Raw genomic sequence first — 19,603 nt, forward strand, 5'->3', positions numbered from 1 at the left:
AAAGGGGTATTTCCATACCATCTGACGTCATGCTGAACAATATATAGGGGTGGCTAGCCGGGGTGGGGGGGCCGGCTGCTCGGGGTTGGGCTGGGCATCGGTCAGTGGGTGGTGAGCAATTGCATTGTGCATCACTTGTTTGTACATATTATTATTATTATCATTATTATTTTCTATCTTAATAAACTGTCTTTATCTCAACTCACAGGCTTCACTTTCCCGTTTCTCTCCCCCATCCCAGAGAGGGAGGGGGGAGGGTGAGCGAACGGCTGTGTGGTGTTTAGCTGCCAGCCGGGTTAAACCACAACACCTGTGCGGTGCCAAGAGTTGGACTTGATGATCCTTATGAGTCCCTTCCAGCTCGGGATATTCTATGATCAGAAAGCCTCCTCAGGAGCTCAGCCAAAACTCAACACAGAGAAAACCATGTTGGTGACTTTATTTCTTTTTAAAAACAAAAAGCTACTTTTTTCTTTCATATTATCAGAGTAGATCACATCACCACCCTCTCTATTGCTGAAGATTCTTTGAATTTCTAAGAGCTTGGAAACCCATGCCAAAAATTGTTTGTCCCTGTACATTGAGACCAAGTTCTGTCTATACCAGCTACTCTCACACTTGGATCATTATTGATACCACTTAAGCTGCGCACACAGGTCTTTTTTTTTTTTTTTTTTTTTCCCACATCACTTTGCTGAGATCACCTTTTTCTACCACAAACATTTAGCTTCTCAGACTTTACTCCATCTCAACTGTTCGTTCTGCTGACTATGTAAGATCAATTTCCTTTGTGGAGACAAATTTCCAGCTTCAATCACCTCTTTCTCCTCTTTCCTCGATTTTCCTTGTACTTTCTTCGACTCCACTTTTAGCAACTGGGAGAAATCTCTTGTCAAAATCTGAAGAACTGTTCTTATATTCTGTGACTCAGTCTGACTTCATAGACATGAGGAACTAAGCTTGCTTTCAGACACCAACCGATTTGCTGTTTTTACACTGACAGCCTGTACTAAACCTTCCTATTGTTGATATTATTCCGTCCTATCAGCTATTCTACCTACTTGCATGTCAAGTCCACTTGTTAAGAGACTGTGAGATTCCCTGAGATGGAAACACCATAGTCTGCATGTTTCTATGACAGCAAGTGCATCCTGACTTTATTCAAGTATGGAATATTATTAAAGTAATGATTCTACTAAATAAATCATACTGATTAGATAATGAATGTCCCATGGGGCTATAAAAATACTTATTAAAAAAATATTCCCCTACATATCTTACATTCTGATTTTGAAATTTTTTTTGGGACTTTTAAGATTAGGGAAGAAAGTCTCTCCGCTTTCCAGGCACCCTTGCTCAAAAACTAACCTCTCTTCAGGGTTAGATGGTAGACTTTCTGCCAAAGCTTAACCTGCTGACACAAAAATTTTGGAAGCAATGAAAGTAATTGAGAATAAAAATACACTGTGTGTAAAGCAAGAAGTCAGTCTGCAATGTGAAAGATCATTAATGCTGCAGAAATACAACAGTTAAAATAGCTCAGGTAAGTTTGATTTTTCTGTTTAGCAACATGAAAGGCTACCAGCATTAGATTTCTTGCAGGTTTTGATCTAAGCAATCCACCTGATCATGCAAGTGATAAACAAGCTCTCTAGTACTAGCACAGTAATTCCAGGAACAGAGCTGGGTGTTAGATACATCACAGTCACAGAGAAATGCTGAGTGCTGGAAATCTCTCCATGATGTAGGAGGGTAAAGGAAGAAGGAGAAAATAAAATGCAGCTAACACTGATAGACAATTACTTATAAAAAGGCACAGGTATTCTGGTCAATTATCTTTTCCTTTTTTCCCTAGGAAAAATGTCTGACTTCTACAAAATATGTTCATTGTCCACCTTACTTTACACCCACACCTGGATACCAAGTGGTGTCAGCAGCCACTCTTTTGGCAGAGAAGAAATAGCTGCGAGCTTTCAGTCTATCGGCACTATTCTTTAAGGGGACCCAGAGCTGATGATAAGGCACATGAAGCACTCCCTTCCTTGAAGCTGAACATACACATGAGTGGAATGTCAAAGCTCTCTAATCTATCATCTCCATCTCAGCATTTTCACCCACAGTAGCATAGTTCCAGTAATTTGGCTACCCTTTTGACACCCAGTGAGTAAACAATTGTTTATGCATCAGGTCTAGTTTTCCCATACAGGAAAAAAAAAAAAAAAAAAAACGACTTTCCTCTTTCTTCCCCAATTTTCCTAAAACTCTCATTTAATCAGTTCCATAAGGATACATGATACAATGACCTGGAGGTGAAAGATTCTCATTAATAATATAATCTGTCTGGTTTTGACTAGTTGAAATGCCTCCTCTCTTTTTTCGTAATTGCACTATTACCTTGTCATTGTGCCTTTCTTTCTCCATTTATAAACAGATCCCTTAAAGTGCCTCAGGTAAGGGACCCAGATGGATTCTCATGTGTCTTCTTAGCTTAAGGGTATACCTGTGCTTGGCCCAGCCAGTGTCAGATGTCTGTTCAGCAGCAATATCAATAAGCAGACCTCCCACCCTCCCATTCCTAAATGGGGAGAATACAACATCCTGAAATTTCACACTCTTTTAAAACCTGTTTGGGGAGAAAGCAGGCTACATAAGAACAATTAAGTTTTAGAGGTCACTGGTATCTATGGCAACTGTTTGTTTTGCTTTCCTCCTCCAGCTGTCCTTTCTTGTATCCATCAGCATTACACCAGACATTGAAAAGCCTGAAAATGCCCAATGTGCCACAGTTTCAGTAGCATACCATCAGCATTTCACTTCTTCAGAGGGCTGAAGATGCACTGACGACTATTTATATAATTTACTACTGAAATGATACACTTTTAACAAACAGCATATTGTTGGATAATGCATTTCTTACGTTCCTTAACAGGCATTAATGATAAGCAAAGGGACTTGTCTTTAGCTTTATAATGTCTACGCTACTTAATAAAATAATAAACCCCAAAGCACACTCACAAACATGAACTTGACTGAAACAGAAAAAGAATGGATCAGTTGGGTTAACCATGAAACATATACACTGGAAATCCAGTGAATAGGAGCTTTCCAATTCCATCTGAAGTTGCTGTGGGCCACGAGTCTGTATGTAATTAGAAGACTTTAAAGTCGTGATACTTTTATTATCGTGCATGAGAGTATAGGCAGCCTTAGAAATGTATTCTGAGCATCTGCTAGCAAGAACAGATTTTTTTTTAAGAGTTATCAGAATAACTACTAGCAATGAGAAATTGCAGGGATTTAGGATACATTAAATGCCACAACAAAAAAGTCAGTCTATTAAAAAAAGTACTTGATCAAAGTACCGTTTGAAAAAAAAAATCTATATAAAAGTATCTAATTTGTAGAATTTGATGCCACAGGAAGTCATTCAGTTAAATATTGTAGCTGGGTTCAAAAATAAATGGGCTAGCTAATCATACAGCTTTAGGGTGTTTGCAGTCATGCTTACCAATCTCTTGAGGTAATACATTAGATTTCAGGAACGCAATCTAATTCATTGGTGTGAAATCATCAAGTGTAAGTAAAAGGAATGCTACAATGTCTTATCATCAAATTTATACTTTAGAAATAAGAGATTTCAAGAGAAAGTAATTTTTTCACTTTTTTGCAGTACTTCAAGAATACTTTACCTGTAACCTTCACAGTCATGATCTATTTTATTTTTATAACATCCCTGTATATGAGGAGCTGGAATTACCCACATTTTCCATGTAAGAAACAGAAGCACAAACACACTAAATCTATGTATGCCTTATTTTGTGTATTTGAGAGACCTATGATCTTGTTTTAACAGTATTTGGCATTACATAGGACATCATATATTCTGAAGTATAGCTCCCACTGACTTGCTGTTCAACGTGCTCAGCACTGCTGTAAATCAAATCCAGCTTTCAAGTTAGGACTCATAAATTAGTGAACATGCATAAAAAGTTTAAGAGATTTTGTGTAGCACTGCATAGGAATGTTATGTCACACAAAGGATTCAATCCTGTTCTCAAATTCAGCATTCAACTATCAAACAAAAGTATGTTTTTCCTTTCTACCAACCTGTCCTGTCTGCTGGGTACCCTCCCCACTTTAGCAATACAAGATGCAGTGGTTTTAAAATCAGTTTCCCTAATTATGTATGGGCTCTCTCCTCCTCAGGAGCTGTAGGAAAAACAGCTGTGAAATATATGTGAAAACTGTATGAAAAACTGTGCTCTGAGAACTACCCGAAAAGTAGCATCCAAAATCTAACCCCAGCTGTACTGTTGATCTAATAAAAAGATATTCTCTCTACCTTCAAAGCCTGGGGAAATTCCTTTTCAATGCAGGCAGCTCACGAAGGCTTTAATGACAAACTCGAACATACCAAATTAAATAATTATCATGAGGACAGCCACAAGTCAGAATAACTTTTTTTTTTTTTTGTCCAGGTTCATGTTTTTTTTTTTTTTTTTAAACCAAAGAACCAGAATGTTTCAAGTAAAAATGAGCAAAACAATGCATTTTCTTTTACTCTACTACTAGATTCACTGAGTTATTTTGATCGAATTTTTGCTCATATACTTAGGAAAATTGCTATTAAATTATGGATATGTTTTAAGAGCTGAAATCAAATTACAGAAATCATTGGGTAATTTTGTAACAGGAAGTACATATTGTATGGCAAACTGATGTGAAGGCATGCATGTTATCCAGAATCACAAGGGGAAAGGGCATACAGTCAGGCACAGAGAATTGAGAGAATATATGGTAAAAAGGAACATGACTCCATGATAATCAGGGGAAGAAACCTACAGAAAGGACAGAAAAAGGAAAAAAGGTATAGAAACCTAAATTATTAGGATGCTATATAAGCCATCCAGCAATTAAAAATGTTAGGATTAAAAAGGTCTATGGAAACCAAGAAAAAGTGCAGCGAGTATGGAAGAGATTAACACTGAGGCTCATTTTATTTGTCTAACGATTTAGATGAAAGCACTGGACTAAAGTGATATTTGCTACTAGGACTAATTCCAAACAGCATATGGATGCACAAAGAACTTCTGAAAGCCACTGTAAATAAATTGATCTATGAAGTGTCACTCAAAAAACACTGCATTTTTACCTCCCACAGATATCCAGATATAAAGAAATACAGAAATGTATTTCTTCTTCTGCATGAATATAAAACTTCAAAATTAAAAGATTTCAGTTTTTTTTGTTTATTTATTTATTTATTTTTGTATTTGTCTTAATTTTTTGAAGACCTTTAATTGAGAATTTAGCAATTCAGTATGCTTTTGACTACACCACACACACACACACCTTTTACTAACTTAAGAATTAAAGAAATTAGTTCCTTTCTTAAGCCAATGTAATTTTCATTCTCTGTAATGAAGAAGGATTAATGACATTTCAAAATGTTTTTTAAACCTGATCAGGTCTTGGACTCTGCTGTTGAAGGCCTCCACTTGTGAGGATTTGCTCTTCACTTCCTGTATTATCTTCAGTGCTGTAGAGTAGTTGTTCCCATCTGGGAAGCTGGAGATTAGGCATCTGAAAATCATGGCAGTTATCCTCAGAAGTCCTGTTGTTAGACCTTCAAACACCTGTTTATTTGCACTTCTTCCTGAAGTAGCATTATGATCATCTGGAACATTAACCTAAGAAAAAGAAAAGAAACAAAACGACAGCTACAATTCAGTAAGAATAACCAAAGTTCATAGAAAAGCACTACGAAAGTTGCATATGAGTACAGCAAAAATAAGTAGCATATTCTAGCAGTGCTGAAAGCTGTTTAAGTATTTCAGGTATAAGAAAGGGTCTATACTCCTCTAAACAGATACTATCATTTGAAATAAATCAATTCAAAATAGCATTTAGTGCATGAGAACTGAAGGAAGCTTTACAGCAGTAGAGTATTTCATCACATTGTTTTTTGTACAATATATATACACTGAATTTTTGATAAGTCACTAGCAAAAGAGATTTTTATTTTTTTTAATAACTGAATAAATGAACTAACGAAATAATTGATTTTCAGTACTACATTGTGTTGTCACAAAGACATTATATGTCTAGGATACACAATAGTAATACAGAGAAAAGGTAACTTCTGTGGAAGGAACAGCCTTTACTGTTGCATGGTAATCCCCTACCCGGCTCTGGAAAAACACAATGTACAATTAACAGGCTACTCAACATCCCTACAAAAATAGCTATTTTGGAAGACATACGTTCTTGTGATGGACTAAATATAACTGTGGTCCTTCAGAGAAAAAGGCAGTACACTTTTTGGCAATAGGAATGATCTTTGCAATGAGATGTAATCCCTGATGGCCTTGTAGCAATGACAAGGCATATTGGAGAATGCAATTTTTTTCCAACCTATGAAGAGGTATTCTGTTTACTTCCACCTGATGACCACTGCACTTGTCAATCACAGATGATATCACAGATGAAGCACAACACACAGCTCTCACTGAAGAGACCTCAGAGGAGCAGGACTTATTTTTCCCAAATCATTAATTATTAACATAGAGCCCACCGCTAAAACCAGGAGAGATGTTCAGATGTACAGCATGTAAATCTGAAGACAAATCAATATGCAGGATCCAAACCTAGGAAGAAACCCTTGTGGAATGTTTTTTTGTTTTCCCCCATTTCTGCAACTCAAGATAATTTAGACCAGCTGAAACTCTGCCCTGTTAGACGAACAGGGAGAAACCTCCAAACAGTAAGCGTGGTGTGTGGGGAAGCTGGGCAGTTTTACAGACCGAGCATTGGCAGCACAGCTACATCAATCAAGACACAGGGGTCCCAGCTACATTCACTGTGCTTACCAGTGCTGGACTCCATGTACCAACAGACTTCTGCGGAGGCAGTTTTATAAGAAAACCTGAGACTTTCAACACCATAACCTGTAATCAGTATCGGCTGAAATTTTATTTTCATTCCAGGTTAAAATCATTTATACCTGGTATATGTGTGAGTGAGATCACAGAAAATTGTTCCTCCCTGTATAGGTATCAGTGGGGATTTGGTAACACTTGGTGACAAAGAACAACATGCACATTTCTTTATTATTCATTAGCTCTGAGCCTTCTGTTGGTACTTAAAACTCATTGTAGTAGTCTGTTCCTGGTGATAAGCCAAGTGAGCAAGTGAGAAGTCTTTAGCTGCTTATTCAAGTTCAATAGGAAAAATAACTAAGTTGCTCCACTAACTTCTGCTGAGTAAAATAATTCATTCATGCCTAATGATTCCATTTGCCTGCTGAATAGACAGATTAGGTTTTGTAAGGTATAAATCAATTTAAATGTGGCAACTTTGTAATATGAACACCAGATTTTAAAAACATGGCTAACAAATGTTACTCATTGCTTTTTCATCTACATTAAAAAAAAAGTATTTATAACTTATTTCTTGAAGGATTTAATAATATCTTGCAGTAGACCCTTCCAGTTGCTGTAATGAATAGTACTGTAAACAGATAAAGTCTGTTTTTTTCTTCTAGTTGGATGTATGAGAACTCTATGTTCTAAATACAGAATTTGTAGTTAGACAAATTAATGATTCAGTATAAAACTGTTCCTCCTAATTTGGAAAATAAATAGATCTGACACTTAATATAATCCATCACTTAATTGCAATATAATCCATCACTTAATTGCAGGTCTGTTTTTTCACATTTGATTTTGGGGGAAAAATGTGTATATTGTGGGTGTATTAGTACGAAGTGAGAACAAATGTGTTTTTTCTGTGGTGTATGTCAGAGAGGAGATAAAAGGAAATACTGTTTTACAGAAAATAGGAAAAATTGAGCTTCATTCCTACCTTCATTATTTTCCCTTTATATGAACTCAATGAGCAACAAAAGATCAACTCTTTTACAGAAGAAGTAATTAATGGAAGAGTGTGAAAACCTGTCAAGATTTATGTTCATCATTAACGGGGATGCTTGGAAAAGTGATGTATTACTGCATGTTGATTATTATATCGAGCAAGGGGGTAGGAAATCATAAGATGTAATAGTATAATTGTGAAAGCTTTCAAGCTTTGATTTGTGTTTGTTGATTACAACAGAAGTTAATGATATTCATAGAAACTATTGTTTGGCTTTGGAAGAGTAAAAGTTAAAACAGTCCCTACTTCTTTTTAGGAGGTTTAAGAGGTTTAACAGTTTAACTGACAAATCTACAAGTAACTACATACCTAAAATGGCCTGTCAAGTGAATTGGTATAAAGCATGTTTAATTACAAGGGAAAAGCAAGAACAGCATAAGTGTTCAGTCATCTGACACATCCAACATTTCAACACTACTTTACCATTTATGATGACCACCCAGGCTGGACATAATCGAGACTCTTACTTGCTTTAAAGCAGTTCTTGACACAAAAGGCTCTGATGGCCAGATTCTCGGTTCTGGTACAGTCTCCATAAAAGAGCTCAGCCATTCAGCAGAGAATTCCCCTTGTGCAGGGAATCCCTTGCTTGTGCAAAGCTGCTGTAAGCTCTTCAGCTGTGCCCAGCATCTAGGACTTAACCCGGCAAGATGCTGAACAACATGGCCCCAATCCAGGAGAGCACTTAGGCACACATTTAATATAGCTAAAAATGCTACTCCATTCTGACTCATGTCACCACAAGTACTCCTGTATATCAATGTGCTTTTTTTTTTTTTTTTTTTAACTAACAAAAATATACAGTTTCCAGTTAGCAATGTAGAACTATCACTGAAAACTCATTTATGTTTTTATTTTTCCTGTAGAAAGCATAATCCTTCACAGTCATGAATCCTTTCAAATATTGAGCTGTTAAACCTAAACGGAAAGTTCAAGTTTTTTAAAGCATTCAATTTCTAGTCATCTCTGGGCTTGCCTCAAAAACATTCTGGAAAGTGTATACTTTAAAAATAGTACTTACAGGATGTTGGACTTTCAGTGTAATAGCTAGTGAACAGAAGAAATGGAAACTGCATGGGAAGTCTATGGGCTTCAGAAGGTACAGACAAAGCTTTCACTTTTTTTTTTTTTCTTTGAGGAGAAATATATTACACCCATGTAAAGCAAATTAACATTTTGCCACCAATGAAAAATGATTGTTTTAAATCTGATTCTTTAAAATAGCCCTGAGTTTTAGGAAAAGTGAAGCTGACATTGCATTAGATTTGGAGGCATAAAAGAAAAATTATAATCTCCTTATATTACTTGAAATAAAGTTGATACTTGCTGCTTTTAAGAATATATATATTTAAAGCTTTTTCAGAACTTGAATCTTTCTGTATTCAGCAAATACTAGCACAATTGTTTAACAATTTGTTAAAACCTTGCAAGTGTATGTTCTCTTTTTTACTCCCAGTATTCCTTGTGGTTTATTTTCTCACTGTATGTAGAAAGATACATGAGAGATGCAGCACTGTACAGCTCATTAAACTCGAAACACTGCAGGCAGTTAAAATGCTTTGGAGGGGTGTCCTTTAATATTCTGGTGTTTGATCCAATTAAAAGAAGTGCTTTCCATCTGTCCTATTCTTTTTCTTAAAAAAGGAAAACTCAACCTTGATCTGACTTCTTACATTTTCAAGAGAGAGAAACTGGAGGTAGAAATGCAGCACTGTATTTATTTTGACTTAAATACATATTTCATAGAATTATGAAGATATCCTAGTTCAAGGGCCAACTTTGCCTGAAGAGAACATAAGAGACTTTATGTGCAGGAAATAAAAGTCCACTGTGGATCAAGGGAAACTTAAGGCTTTAATTACAGTTTTGCTGCAATTCAACAGTAGTGTTTGGCAACAGACTGAGAACAACTTTAAGCATACTAAATTTCTTTTATGCAGTATTTCTGACTTCTCAGGTGGCCAACATTTTCGTAGAAATACCCTCTGTATTTTTTCATAAGGACTGGTCATTTGTGCAGTGCTACACCGAGAAAAGGGAAGGTGTCTGGCAATAAAATGAATCTTGTCACTTGTGAAGTGCTGAAGGATTTCATCTCTTGAGTAATTAAGCACAGAGCCTGTGCTCTGGCTCACTCTGCAGAGAGCGAGCAGTGTTGTGACTGGCCCGGCACAATACATGCACCTTTCACTAAGTATATTTGAAATCTAATACCTGGAATCCTCTTGGAAAGATTTGGTAAAGAACAATGAGCTGGCAGCTACTTAGAGGAGAACGCACAGGTTGCATTCCTGTTTTCTTTGTTTGTGCCAAAGACCTTTGGATTATCTTTCTGAAGTGTTCATCAACAGTCCTATGGCTTGTTGAGTCTAACAGCGTCATTTGAATTATTTAAAGTACGTACATAACTTTTCAATTAACAAACTGCTTGGCTCATGAAAATACATACACACAATTTATAAGTAGAAAATCAAAACTAAATATCTTATGATGAACAGGTCACTATGAATTAAAAATGAGTTTTCAAATAAAATATTTAATGACATTTCAAATTAAATGAAACACTGGAAAATTAAAACTTTCACAGCCACAGAGTTCTGCTATTTAAACATGTCAGTAAACACATATTCAGCAACATATCAAACCGACTTCGGTTTTTCAGTATTGAAACACAGAATAGCTGGACACACACAGACAATTCATAACATTCTGCACTTCAAATACTGCTACAGGGTGAATTAGAGAAGAAAGCCCCAGAAGGGGTTAAAGTTGGAACACTGTCCACTCACTGGAGTTCCTGGTATGTATGCGTCTGTAGAATTTATTAGGAGAAGCAAATATATCTGTTTGTATAGAAGTATAGTACATACAGCTTACCAAATACATACAACTAAAGAATCTTATTGTTTTAATTTCAGGTTTTACTCTCATTCATCCCCTGGAGCTCTTACACTCCACGTACTTTAATATGTTTGTGAAACACACACACAAAGTCTAAATTGAAGTGCTTACATACCGTCAACTGGTGCATCAATAGGTCCATTAGAAAAGTGATCTTATTACTGAAAAGGATATAGATGCAGTTTTCTGTGCAATTACTACAGGCGAGGCCATAAGCATTTACCGTATTGCAGAGTGACCTAAAAGATCAGGAGTAGAGAAAAAAAAAGAATATCAATGTTACTCTTTTCTTTGGTCAATTAAGAGCCAATAAATGGAAGACCATCACAACACATCCTTTTTAGTAATTCACATTAGTTTTCTTAAACTTTGATTCCACACAAAAGTAAAAAAAATAATTACATGAATTAAGGGGAAAAACAAAGCTTCAATACAGTAAAGCCATACTAGGCAGGACTCTTGCACTGTATGGACTCTTCTGTATTCATGGTTTATATCTAAATACCATGCCTTGGAATATGTAAATTTGAAAAGCCTGAACTTTTCTGATGTGCTAATTAAATTTATTTTCATAAGTATAGATATTCACATGCATTTTCATTAAACACATGAAGGCATTCAGAATAGAAACCTAGCAAATTACGGGCATACTAGAAAGACATAAAACTTAGGAAATCAGTTGATATTCTGCATAATTTGGCTATGTAATATTATTATTAGTAGTAGTATTTTTTGTGGTTTATGATTGTGCCATGCACAAGTAGTCCGTGTATGAGGTCCCTCTCCTAGCACAACCTTCTGGAAAAACACCTGAACAAAGGAATTCACAGTACTCTGGGACAAGCTTCAGAGAGAAGCTACTCTGCAGCACCCATAAATAAACGCAAGGAATGGGGAGGATTGAGTAACTTGGACTGAGTAAGTAAAACTGAGCAGGTGAAGTTCCTGTCCAAAAGCTTCTACTGACATACTATGAACTGCACAAACTTGAAGCACTGGTGTGTACCTTCAATAGCATCACTTGACCTACACCCGTAGCTGATGGAAGAGGTAACAGGTTTGCAATGGTCTGAACTGCAAGTCACAAACAACAAGCCTCTGACAGCTCCAGGTGTACAAACCAAGCTCAGTTATTCCCTGCACTACTTGCACTTAGTTACATCTGCTCAAACTGAAGTGCTCTAAGAACAGGATTGATAGGAAAGCTGGGATCAGTCCTATAAAACTTATTCCTAGAGAAGATAAATCTGACCAAGCATAACACCCTTCCAGAATAAACACAAAATCCATTTCTTGAACTTTGCTTACCACAAAAGCTATCACTATTATTATACAAATACACACACACACTACACAAATGCATCATAAATATAGACAATAATAAATAGAGAGGTACCAATTCGAGTTGTTTGTCTAAAGTAAACTGAAAGGAAAAGAACTTTTTTTTTTTTTTCCCTGAACATGTCAGAAGAAGTTCAAATAAGCTCCACAAAAGAAAAATTGTGAACACTGCCAAAAGGTTCTACAAAAGTGGGACCGCAACAACTGACAGGTGGCTGTACAGAAGTCATCAAAGCTGCTAACATTACAGCTGCGGACTATTGGAACTTAAGACAGAGTTGAGTATGATGCTTTATTTTTGCCTGACACTTTTCATTAAAACGAAGAGGTTATTTACATAACAATTGTGGATGGCTGCTTTAGTGACTGAAGTGTTCATTGGTGTGGCGTCTGATTACACAGCGTGGGTGCCCTGAGCTGAAATGGAAGCACCTCATATAAAATATATTGCATTTTGCAAACCAAGAAAAACTGCAAATGCTTAGAGAACAGAAAATTCAGAATAAATATTTTTCATGTGCTGAAATGTCTTGTCTTCAACTTGAGAAATAATTTTGAATTTACAGAGGAAGCATTACTTTTGCTTTGATCAGTAAAAATATAAGGAACATTTATACCTTTCCTTTCTTATAATTCTGAGTATCACCATATTACCAGTTATATCCATTTTACTGTACTGGGAATTAATTTTACTGTTCTGCCTAATTAAATCAGTTTCAAACTGCCATTCACATGACTTGAGCACAATATTAAATCATTATTTATTGATAAAAGGCAGGTTCATTTTCGCCTATTTCACCTGATTTTTTACCCTGCAATGATAACACCCATAAAAATTCAATTAGCACGTTTCATATACAATTTTTTAAACCTCCCTTGCAACAAGACTCTCTTTTCCTATCCTAACCACATATTTATTTCACTTTTCTTAATAATACTTAAAAAAATAAATCATTAGGCACCTCCTTTAACTTTCTATAGTGGATGGTTCCCCTGGCTGGGTGGCTGTTTGCCTGGCGAGAAAGATGGAACTGCATCAGTAATTTCTATTTGCAGCTGAAAAGAAAATCAGCACCTTTCGTTTTATGAGCTATTCTGAAATAAAGTGAATTCTATTTAAACATAAACATTAAAGAGTCAAATATGAACTTGGTAAGTAACCTTGGGAGGAGTGGCTGACACACCAGAAGGCTGGGCTGCCATTCAGTGAGACCTGGACTGGCTGGAGAGATGGGCAGGAAGAAACCAAATGAGGTTTAACAAGAGCAAGTGTAGAGTCCTGCACCTGGGAAGGAACAACCGCGCGTATCAGTATAGGCTGGGGGGCAACCTGCTGGAGAGGAGCTCTGCGGAGAAGGACCTGGGGGTCCTGGTGGACGACAGGTTGACCATGAGCCAGCAGTGTGCCCTGGTGGCCAAGAGGGCCAATGGGCTCCTGGCATGCATAAAGAGAAGCGTGGCCAGCAGGTCAAGGGAGGTGATCCTCCCCCTCTACTCTGCCCTGGTCAGGCCTCACCTGGAGTACTGTGTCCAGTTCTGGGCTCCCCAGTACAAAAAAGACAGGGATCTCCTGGAAAGAGTCCAGTGGAGGGCCACAAAGATGATACGGGGCCTGGAGCATCTTCCAGGTCTCTCAGCCTTTCTTCACAGGGGTCTGTTCAGCCTGGAGAGGAGAAGACTGAGAGGGGATCTTATCAAGTACCTGAAGTGTGGGAGACAGAGGGATTTGGCCAACCTCTTTTCAGTGGTTTGTGGGGACAGGACAAGGGGCAATGGCCACAAAATGGGGCACAGGAAGTTCCGCACCAACAGGAGAAAGAACTTCTTCATGGTAAGGGTGACGGAGCACTGGAACAGGCTGCCCAGGGAGGCTGTGAGGTCTCCTTCTCTGGAGATATTCAAGGCCCGTCTGAACGCCTGCCTGGGCAACCTGCTCTAGGTTTGGCAGGGGGGCTGGACCCAATGATCTCTTGAGGTCCCTTCCAACCCCTACAATTCTGTGATTCTGTAACTCATTTTCCCAGCACTGCGGTCTGTGAGTTGATTTAGTTAACTCCCTGCAATGTTTTTTGCTATATGGGGATTTTCATAATTGCAAAGAGGACCATTTATTTTGCGTTTGAAAACACTGAAACTTCCCACTTATACACAGAACAAATTCAACTGTAATAATGCATCATGCTTTTCTATTTCCCAAATGAACCTTATGTCAGAAAAGGTATTTGAATTTTCAGAGACTCAAGTAATGGTTTTGAAAAGGTGCTGTAAGCAAATGGATGTCAAATTAATTTTTCACAACAATAAAGAGGGTTCTTTTAATTGATAACGTAAGCTTGCTGACTACAATTCATCTAAACACATTCTGATCACAGCACATTCTGAGCTATGATTCAGTTCCACACTTTTTTCTAAATTCCAAATTGGAAGTGTCAGCACAGAAGCAGTCCCCAGGTGGTTTGCAGTGTTAAATGGCAGATTACAGAGAGCACAACTAATTTCTTTACTTTAATCTTATCAAGGGCACAACAGCTGTCAACTGTCACCATTTCAGCACAAGGCCTCTGAGACAAGCACTGAATGCTGTGAATGTCAAGCAAGAACTTTATTTAACTACCAGTTAAACTCTCTGGGATGGAAAACTGAAAGCAGTCCTTTTATTTTTTATTTTTTTTCTTTTCTCTTGTCTCAAGCTAATTGCTCATAAGTACAAATGCCATATCTCAAGACATACAAAATTATTTGAAATAGTAAAGGGGAGCCTCACACACAAAGCAGCTGTTTATCGATTACTGATGTTGCTCTAAACTTCGTATCACACCCGCAAATCAGCTTTACAGCTATGTTAGACAGCATGCACACTTGAACCACATAAGTCTACCCTCCGATGTAAGGTTTTCCTCTAGAGTAAGTCCAATTATAAAAGCACTCCTGATGGTAAACAAACTTTGATCCAATAGAGAAATCTGTCTTAAAACTAGACAAAAACATACATCTGTGTGTTTTCATATTACATGAATACAAAGGGATAGTAAAAGGTTGCATTTTAATTAACCTCTTCAAGCTAGATCTGAGCAGTTTATATGTGCATATATGATTTTCTTTGATGCTAGTGCATCCTCACTGCCAAATTTACCTTATACGAACAAGTTGACAAATCTTTTATTCAAAATAAAAGCTCAAAATCTCAAACAGAGCACTACATTTTGCAATGAAATAATACAAAACTAAAAGTTATCAAATTTAAGATGTGTCAATTCTGTTGTAAATGGCTGATTCTTAACCACTTTGAATATTATGCGGCACTCTGGTGTGGAAAAAAGTGAGCAGTGTTGGTATCTAAAAGCTGGATTGAGAACAAGTGGGAGGTGAGCTGTTACTGAAAAACAGCAGGCACAGTGAGTGCATAGTGGAATAGCTAAAAAACCACCAAGGCAAGAATATGAGTTGAAACAAAAGTAAATAAAAAATGATTTGAATGTAAAAAGTCTTGTACTTCACTCTTGAGACCTATAATACATTCAGGAATCCTCAAAATAATTGAGGATTTGAGGATTGAGACTCATGATCAACTAGTATTTTGTCTGTATTTTGCATTATTTACAGATGCCTGATTAAAAATGTGCACCAGCTGCAAAGTTTCATCACAAATAATAGATAAGACAAAATTCAGCACCAATTCTCCTTCAAGATTCCAAAAGCAGATCATAGACTCATCCTGAAATGTTACTCTACTTATGAAAATAAAATAAAATAAAATAAAATAAAATAAAATAAAATAAAATAAAATAAAACTTTGCATGACAAGCAATAATCAGTTTCCACCAGTGTCTGCAAGTGTGACAGAATCTGAAAGCCTTCCACAAAAGTTCCCCTGTCCCTGGCTTATCAGTTATTTCATTGTAGGATTTGGCTGGAGCCAAAAGCTTCCTAACAGTTCACAAAGCTACTTTCAACAATAAAAATCATTTTTGTATTGCGTGGTAAGGCAATATTGCTTTGTGCTTGAGCTCTGTGAAATCCAACTCTGAGAATGACAGCAAGAATTTAGCCTGGAAAAAGACAGATGCTACAGGTCTCAGATGTTGATCTTGCAAAGATGTCATTCTCTTTTGAGTACCTTTATGTCCTTATACTTCTAACTGCTAGTCATCAGTGAATGTTTCTCTAGAGGGAATAACCTTACAAGAAGAAAGCTTCTTTTCCACTTTAGGTTAAAAAAAAAGTGAACAATCATATAGAATTTCTTGAATAGCAACAGCACAAGTTACTTCCGTTAATGCACGCTTATAAAGTAAAAAATTACAAAGAATGAGCTAGAAACAGTTCTCAGATCACTATCACTTTTACTGGAAAAAACAAAACACCAGTTTGTATCAATCCTACCTATAATATTATATAGGCCGTATTTTCTACTTTTTAAACATCTAATTATGGTTCTGCCGGTGTTACAGTGATAGTATTTGCCTTAAGTGAATGATATGAGAAGCTGCATGCAAAGAGAACATACATGATAATAAAGACAGTTTCCGTTATGTCTTGTAACAGAAGCCCTCCTTTGTTCAGTACAACTACTGCTAATTTGTATTTAAAGGTGCTGGTTACCCAAGGAACTCAAAGTACTTCTACAGATGTGAAATAAACAGATCTTAGAAGCCTCATTTGTTTGCAGATTTGTTACAATTTTCAAGGACAGTAACGTAGCATGGTACAAAGGGGATAAACGAGTTGCCCACAGCAAATATGCAAGCAACACAGGGGACAAGAATCATGATCTGGTCTTGATCTTAAATCATGAAATTGTTTTGCTATGCAACTCCCATTTGCTTTTCAGTACTCGTGTAAGAAAGATGTCAAAAGCCCAAAACTCCTTGAAATTTGGTTGTACATTGTCTTTTTCTCTGTGGAGGACTGAGCAAATTCAGGAAAATTACAAATCGCTAGTTTAAGAAATAAGGCAGCTGGACACTAATTTGTATGTTAACACCAATAATAAAACCTACTATAATCCATTGCTTTCTCTTATTTTTTTCAGTGTTTTCTTTGAAGGGAAGAAAAGCTGTCCCAATACCACATGTATCATCTGTCTTATAAATGTCACATCTTTAAACAGCATTTGCTGTCCTGCTGGTCTAACCACCAATCTGGACAGTAGTACAAAACAGCAGGCATATTGTTAAATCTTTGATAACAAACCTTTATCTTGTAGACATGGGATTAAAGTTCTGAGCTGCACCATACTGCCAGGATTTTGGAGAAAGAGAGATGTAGATAATAGCCCATGTAATCTCCTCACCTACTTGTAAATAGCTTAACCTCATCACAAAACAGCAGGCATTCCCAATTTAAGATGAGTACACATGGCTAAACATTGCATGAGCACACAAACAGTTTTCAGAACAGCAGTGTCCTTTAGCAAAGCATAGCTGGCTAAGTGAAGCCAGGAAGGCAATTAATGAAAGGTGTTAATTTAACTTGTTTTGCCTTTAAGCAGAGAAAACTGGTGCTTCTTTAGATTCAAAGTTTAAGAAGTCAGGATGTAAATTATTTTAACACAAAGAAGAGAAAAATGTCAAACTCATATCAAAAAATAAATAGGCAATACAAATTATCTTCTTCATTTAAAGAAGTCTACAGAGTCTGATTAGTCTCTGTTTTTGCAACTCCTTCAAACATTTGGTATTGAAAGAAACACATTTGAAGAATCTGTCAAATACTCTCAGGGAAATTACTTTCCATACTAATAAGCATTAACACGCTTTCTCCAAAACAGCCACATTTGGACCCGTTTCAAACTGTTCCCAAGAAGTCACAGCCTGTGGAACTACTGCTTGCTCTTGGCAGTTGAGTTGCAGATTCTGCACAAAATACACACTTCTATATGGGAAAGGGCACCACGGAAATCAACCACAGAGGGTCTGCACTGCATGCAGCAACACCAAGTTCACTGCAATACCTCTAGCATGTGTTATGTTTTCCAACCAAGTTTTTAATACCAAAAAAAAATTTTGCTAAAATACTTTCTCCTTAGAAAAAGCTAAAAAAACATGCACTGCATTAGAAATTTTCAAAAAGGATCTGGACGGAAAAGCGAGAAAAAAAAAAAAAGTATTCCTGAAATCAAACATGAGGTAAAAATTCACTGCCTGAAAAACCTGCATTTAGATCAATATTCTGTGTTAAATTATGTGCAACCTGTATATCCTCCAAACATACTTCTACATCTACAATACTTTCAGATGCCTATAAAGCTCACTATTTGGTTCTATTTTCACAAATACCATGAAACCAAAAAGAAATACAAATCATACCACCCAAATAAAATGAATACTAAGGACTTATGATACACGGGCCTATTGAGAAAAGCATGTAACATTTTCTTCTTCCAGAGTTAAACATTTGTTCAATGTCCAAACTAAAGGCCAACTAACAATATTGTTGGTTGAACGCTTTGTTATTTCTTAAGAAAAAAAGCATTTGCAATCAGAATACATTATGAGAGCGTAATATTTCATTATATGAAAATATTTAAATCAAGCTCAATGTATCAGCTGCTGACAGACCGTCTTAAAAGGCCACTGTCTAGCTAAAATTCTGCTGCCTTAATAGACTTTAGTTTTACTACATTTTTAACTTTTACATGAAAAATGCAATTTATTTATACTCATATAAAGGAATAGCTAGGGAAGTACACATAGCCACGATTTCCAAAGATGAAAAATATCAATGTACAGAGGATTCACATGAAGCATATGAATCCCATTTTGTGATTTCTAGCAGCAAACACCACAGTTGTTTTTTCAAGGAAGTCTTTCAAAATTTCTATAATGTAGTATGGTTATAATCAATAATCTTTTTATGAATTCATCCCCATGTTCTCAATTGGCTGTAGTGATTCCTGTATGGAGTATTTTTACTGCTACTTTGCAGCACGTGATCTTGAGAAGTGGCAATGATAAAACAGAATAGGAGGAATCTAACAAATATGAGTAGCCATCATATGGAAGATAATGAGGGGGAAAGCTTATCAGCAATAATTAGACCTACAAATGCATGAAGCGCAAACTGCATGATAACTAGGAAAGGGTTTTGTTAAAAAGTTTAAGTGACCTGAAATTCTATTATTACGTTTGAAAACTTCTATTCCGTTATCATTTAGATGTGTTTTCATCCTCACTTTAGAACAGCATAAGAGGATGAATAGCAAAAATTATTTGTATTTAATAATAAGCTCTACAGGATACATTAGGCACAATCTCTCACCTAGGGAATTGTATTGACTGTGATTTTGGCAACTGTTTTGTAGGGGAAAAATACCATGTGGAAGAAGTATGATGAATGCTCAAAATGTACCGCACTGGACATAAGCCCTAACGGTATGTTTGTTAGTTTAAAGCTAATTGTACACCTATACTTCTCCAACATGTCTCTT

The 19,603-nt window shown here is 36.6% G+C and overlaps 1 protein-coding gene across 4 annotated transcripts in view; it reads right to left on the reverse strand.

The window, feature by feature from the left end:
• The window catches only part of SCAPER (S-phase cyclin A associated protein in the ER), a 163,784-nt gene that overhangs the window by 34,835 nt on the left and 109,346 nt on the right, over window positions 1-19,603 (reverse strand). For all 4 annotated transcript variants that reach the window (XM_035335866.1, XM_035335865.1, XM_035335867.1 and 1 more), the window contains 2 exons: window positions 10,949-11,072; window positions 5,461-5,690 (listed from right to left, as the gene is read on the reverse strand). In XM_035335866.1, the coding sequence (XP_035191757.1) occupies window positions 5,461-5,690; window positions 10,949-11,072 (354 nt within the window). The remainder of the gene's footprint in view (window positions 1-5,460; window positions 5,691-10,948; window positions 11,073-19,603) is intronic.

Source organism: Oxyura jamaicensis, chromosome 10 (genome assembly GCF_011077185.1).
Source record: "Oxyura jamaicensis isolate SHBP4307 breed ruddy duck chromosome 10, BPBGC_Ojam_1.0, whole genome shotgun sequence".
NCBI classification, from domain to species: domain Eukaryota; kingdom Metazoa; phylum Chordata; class Aves; order Anseriformes; family Anatidae; genus Oxyura; species Oxyura jamaicensis.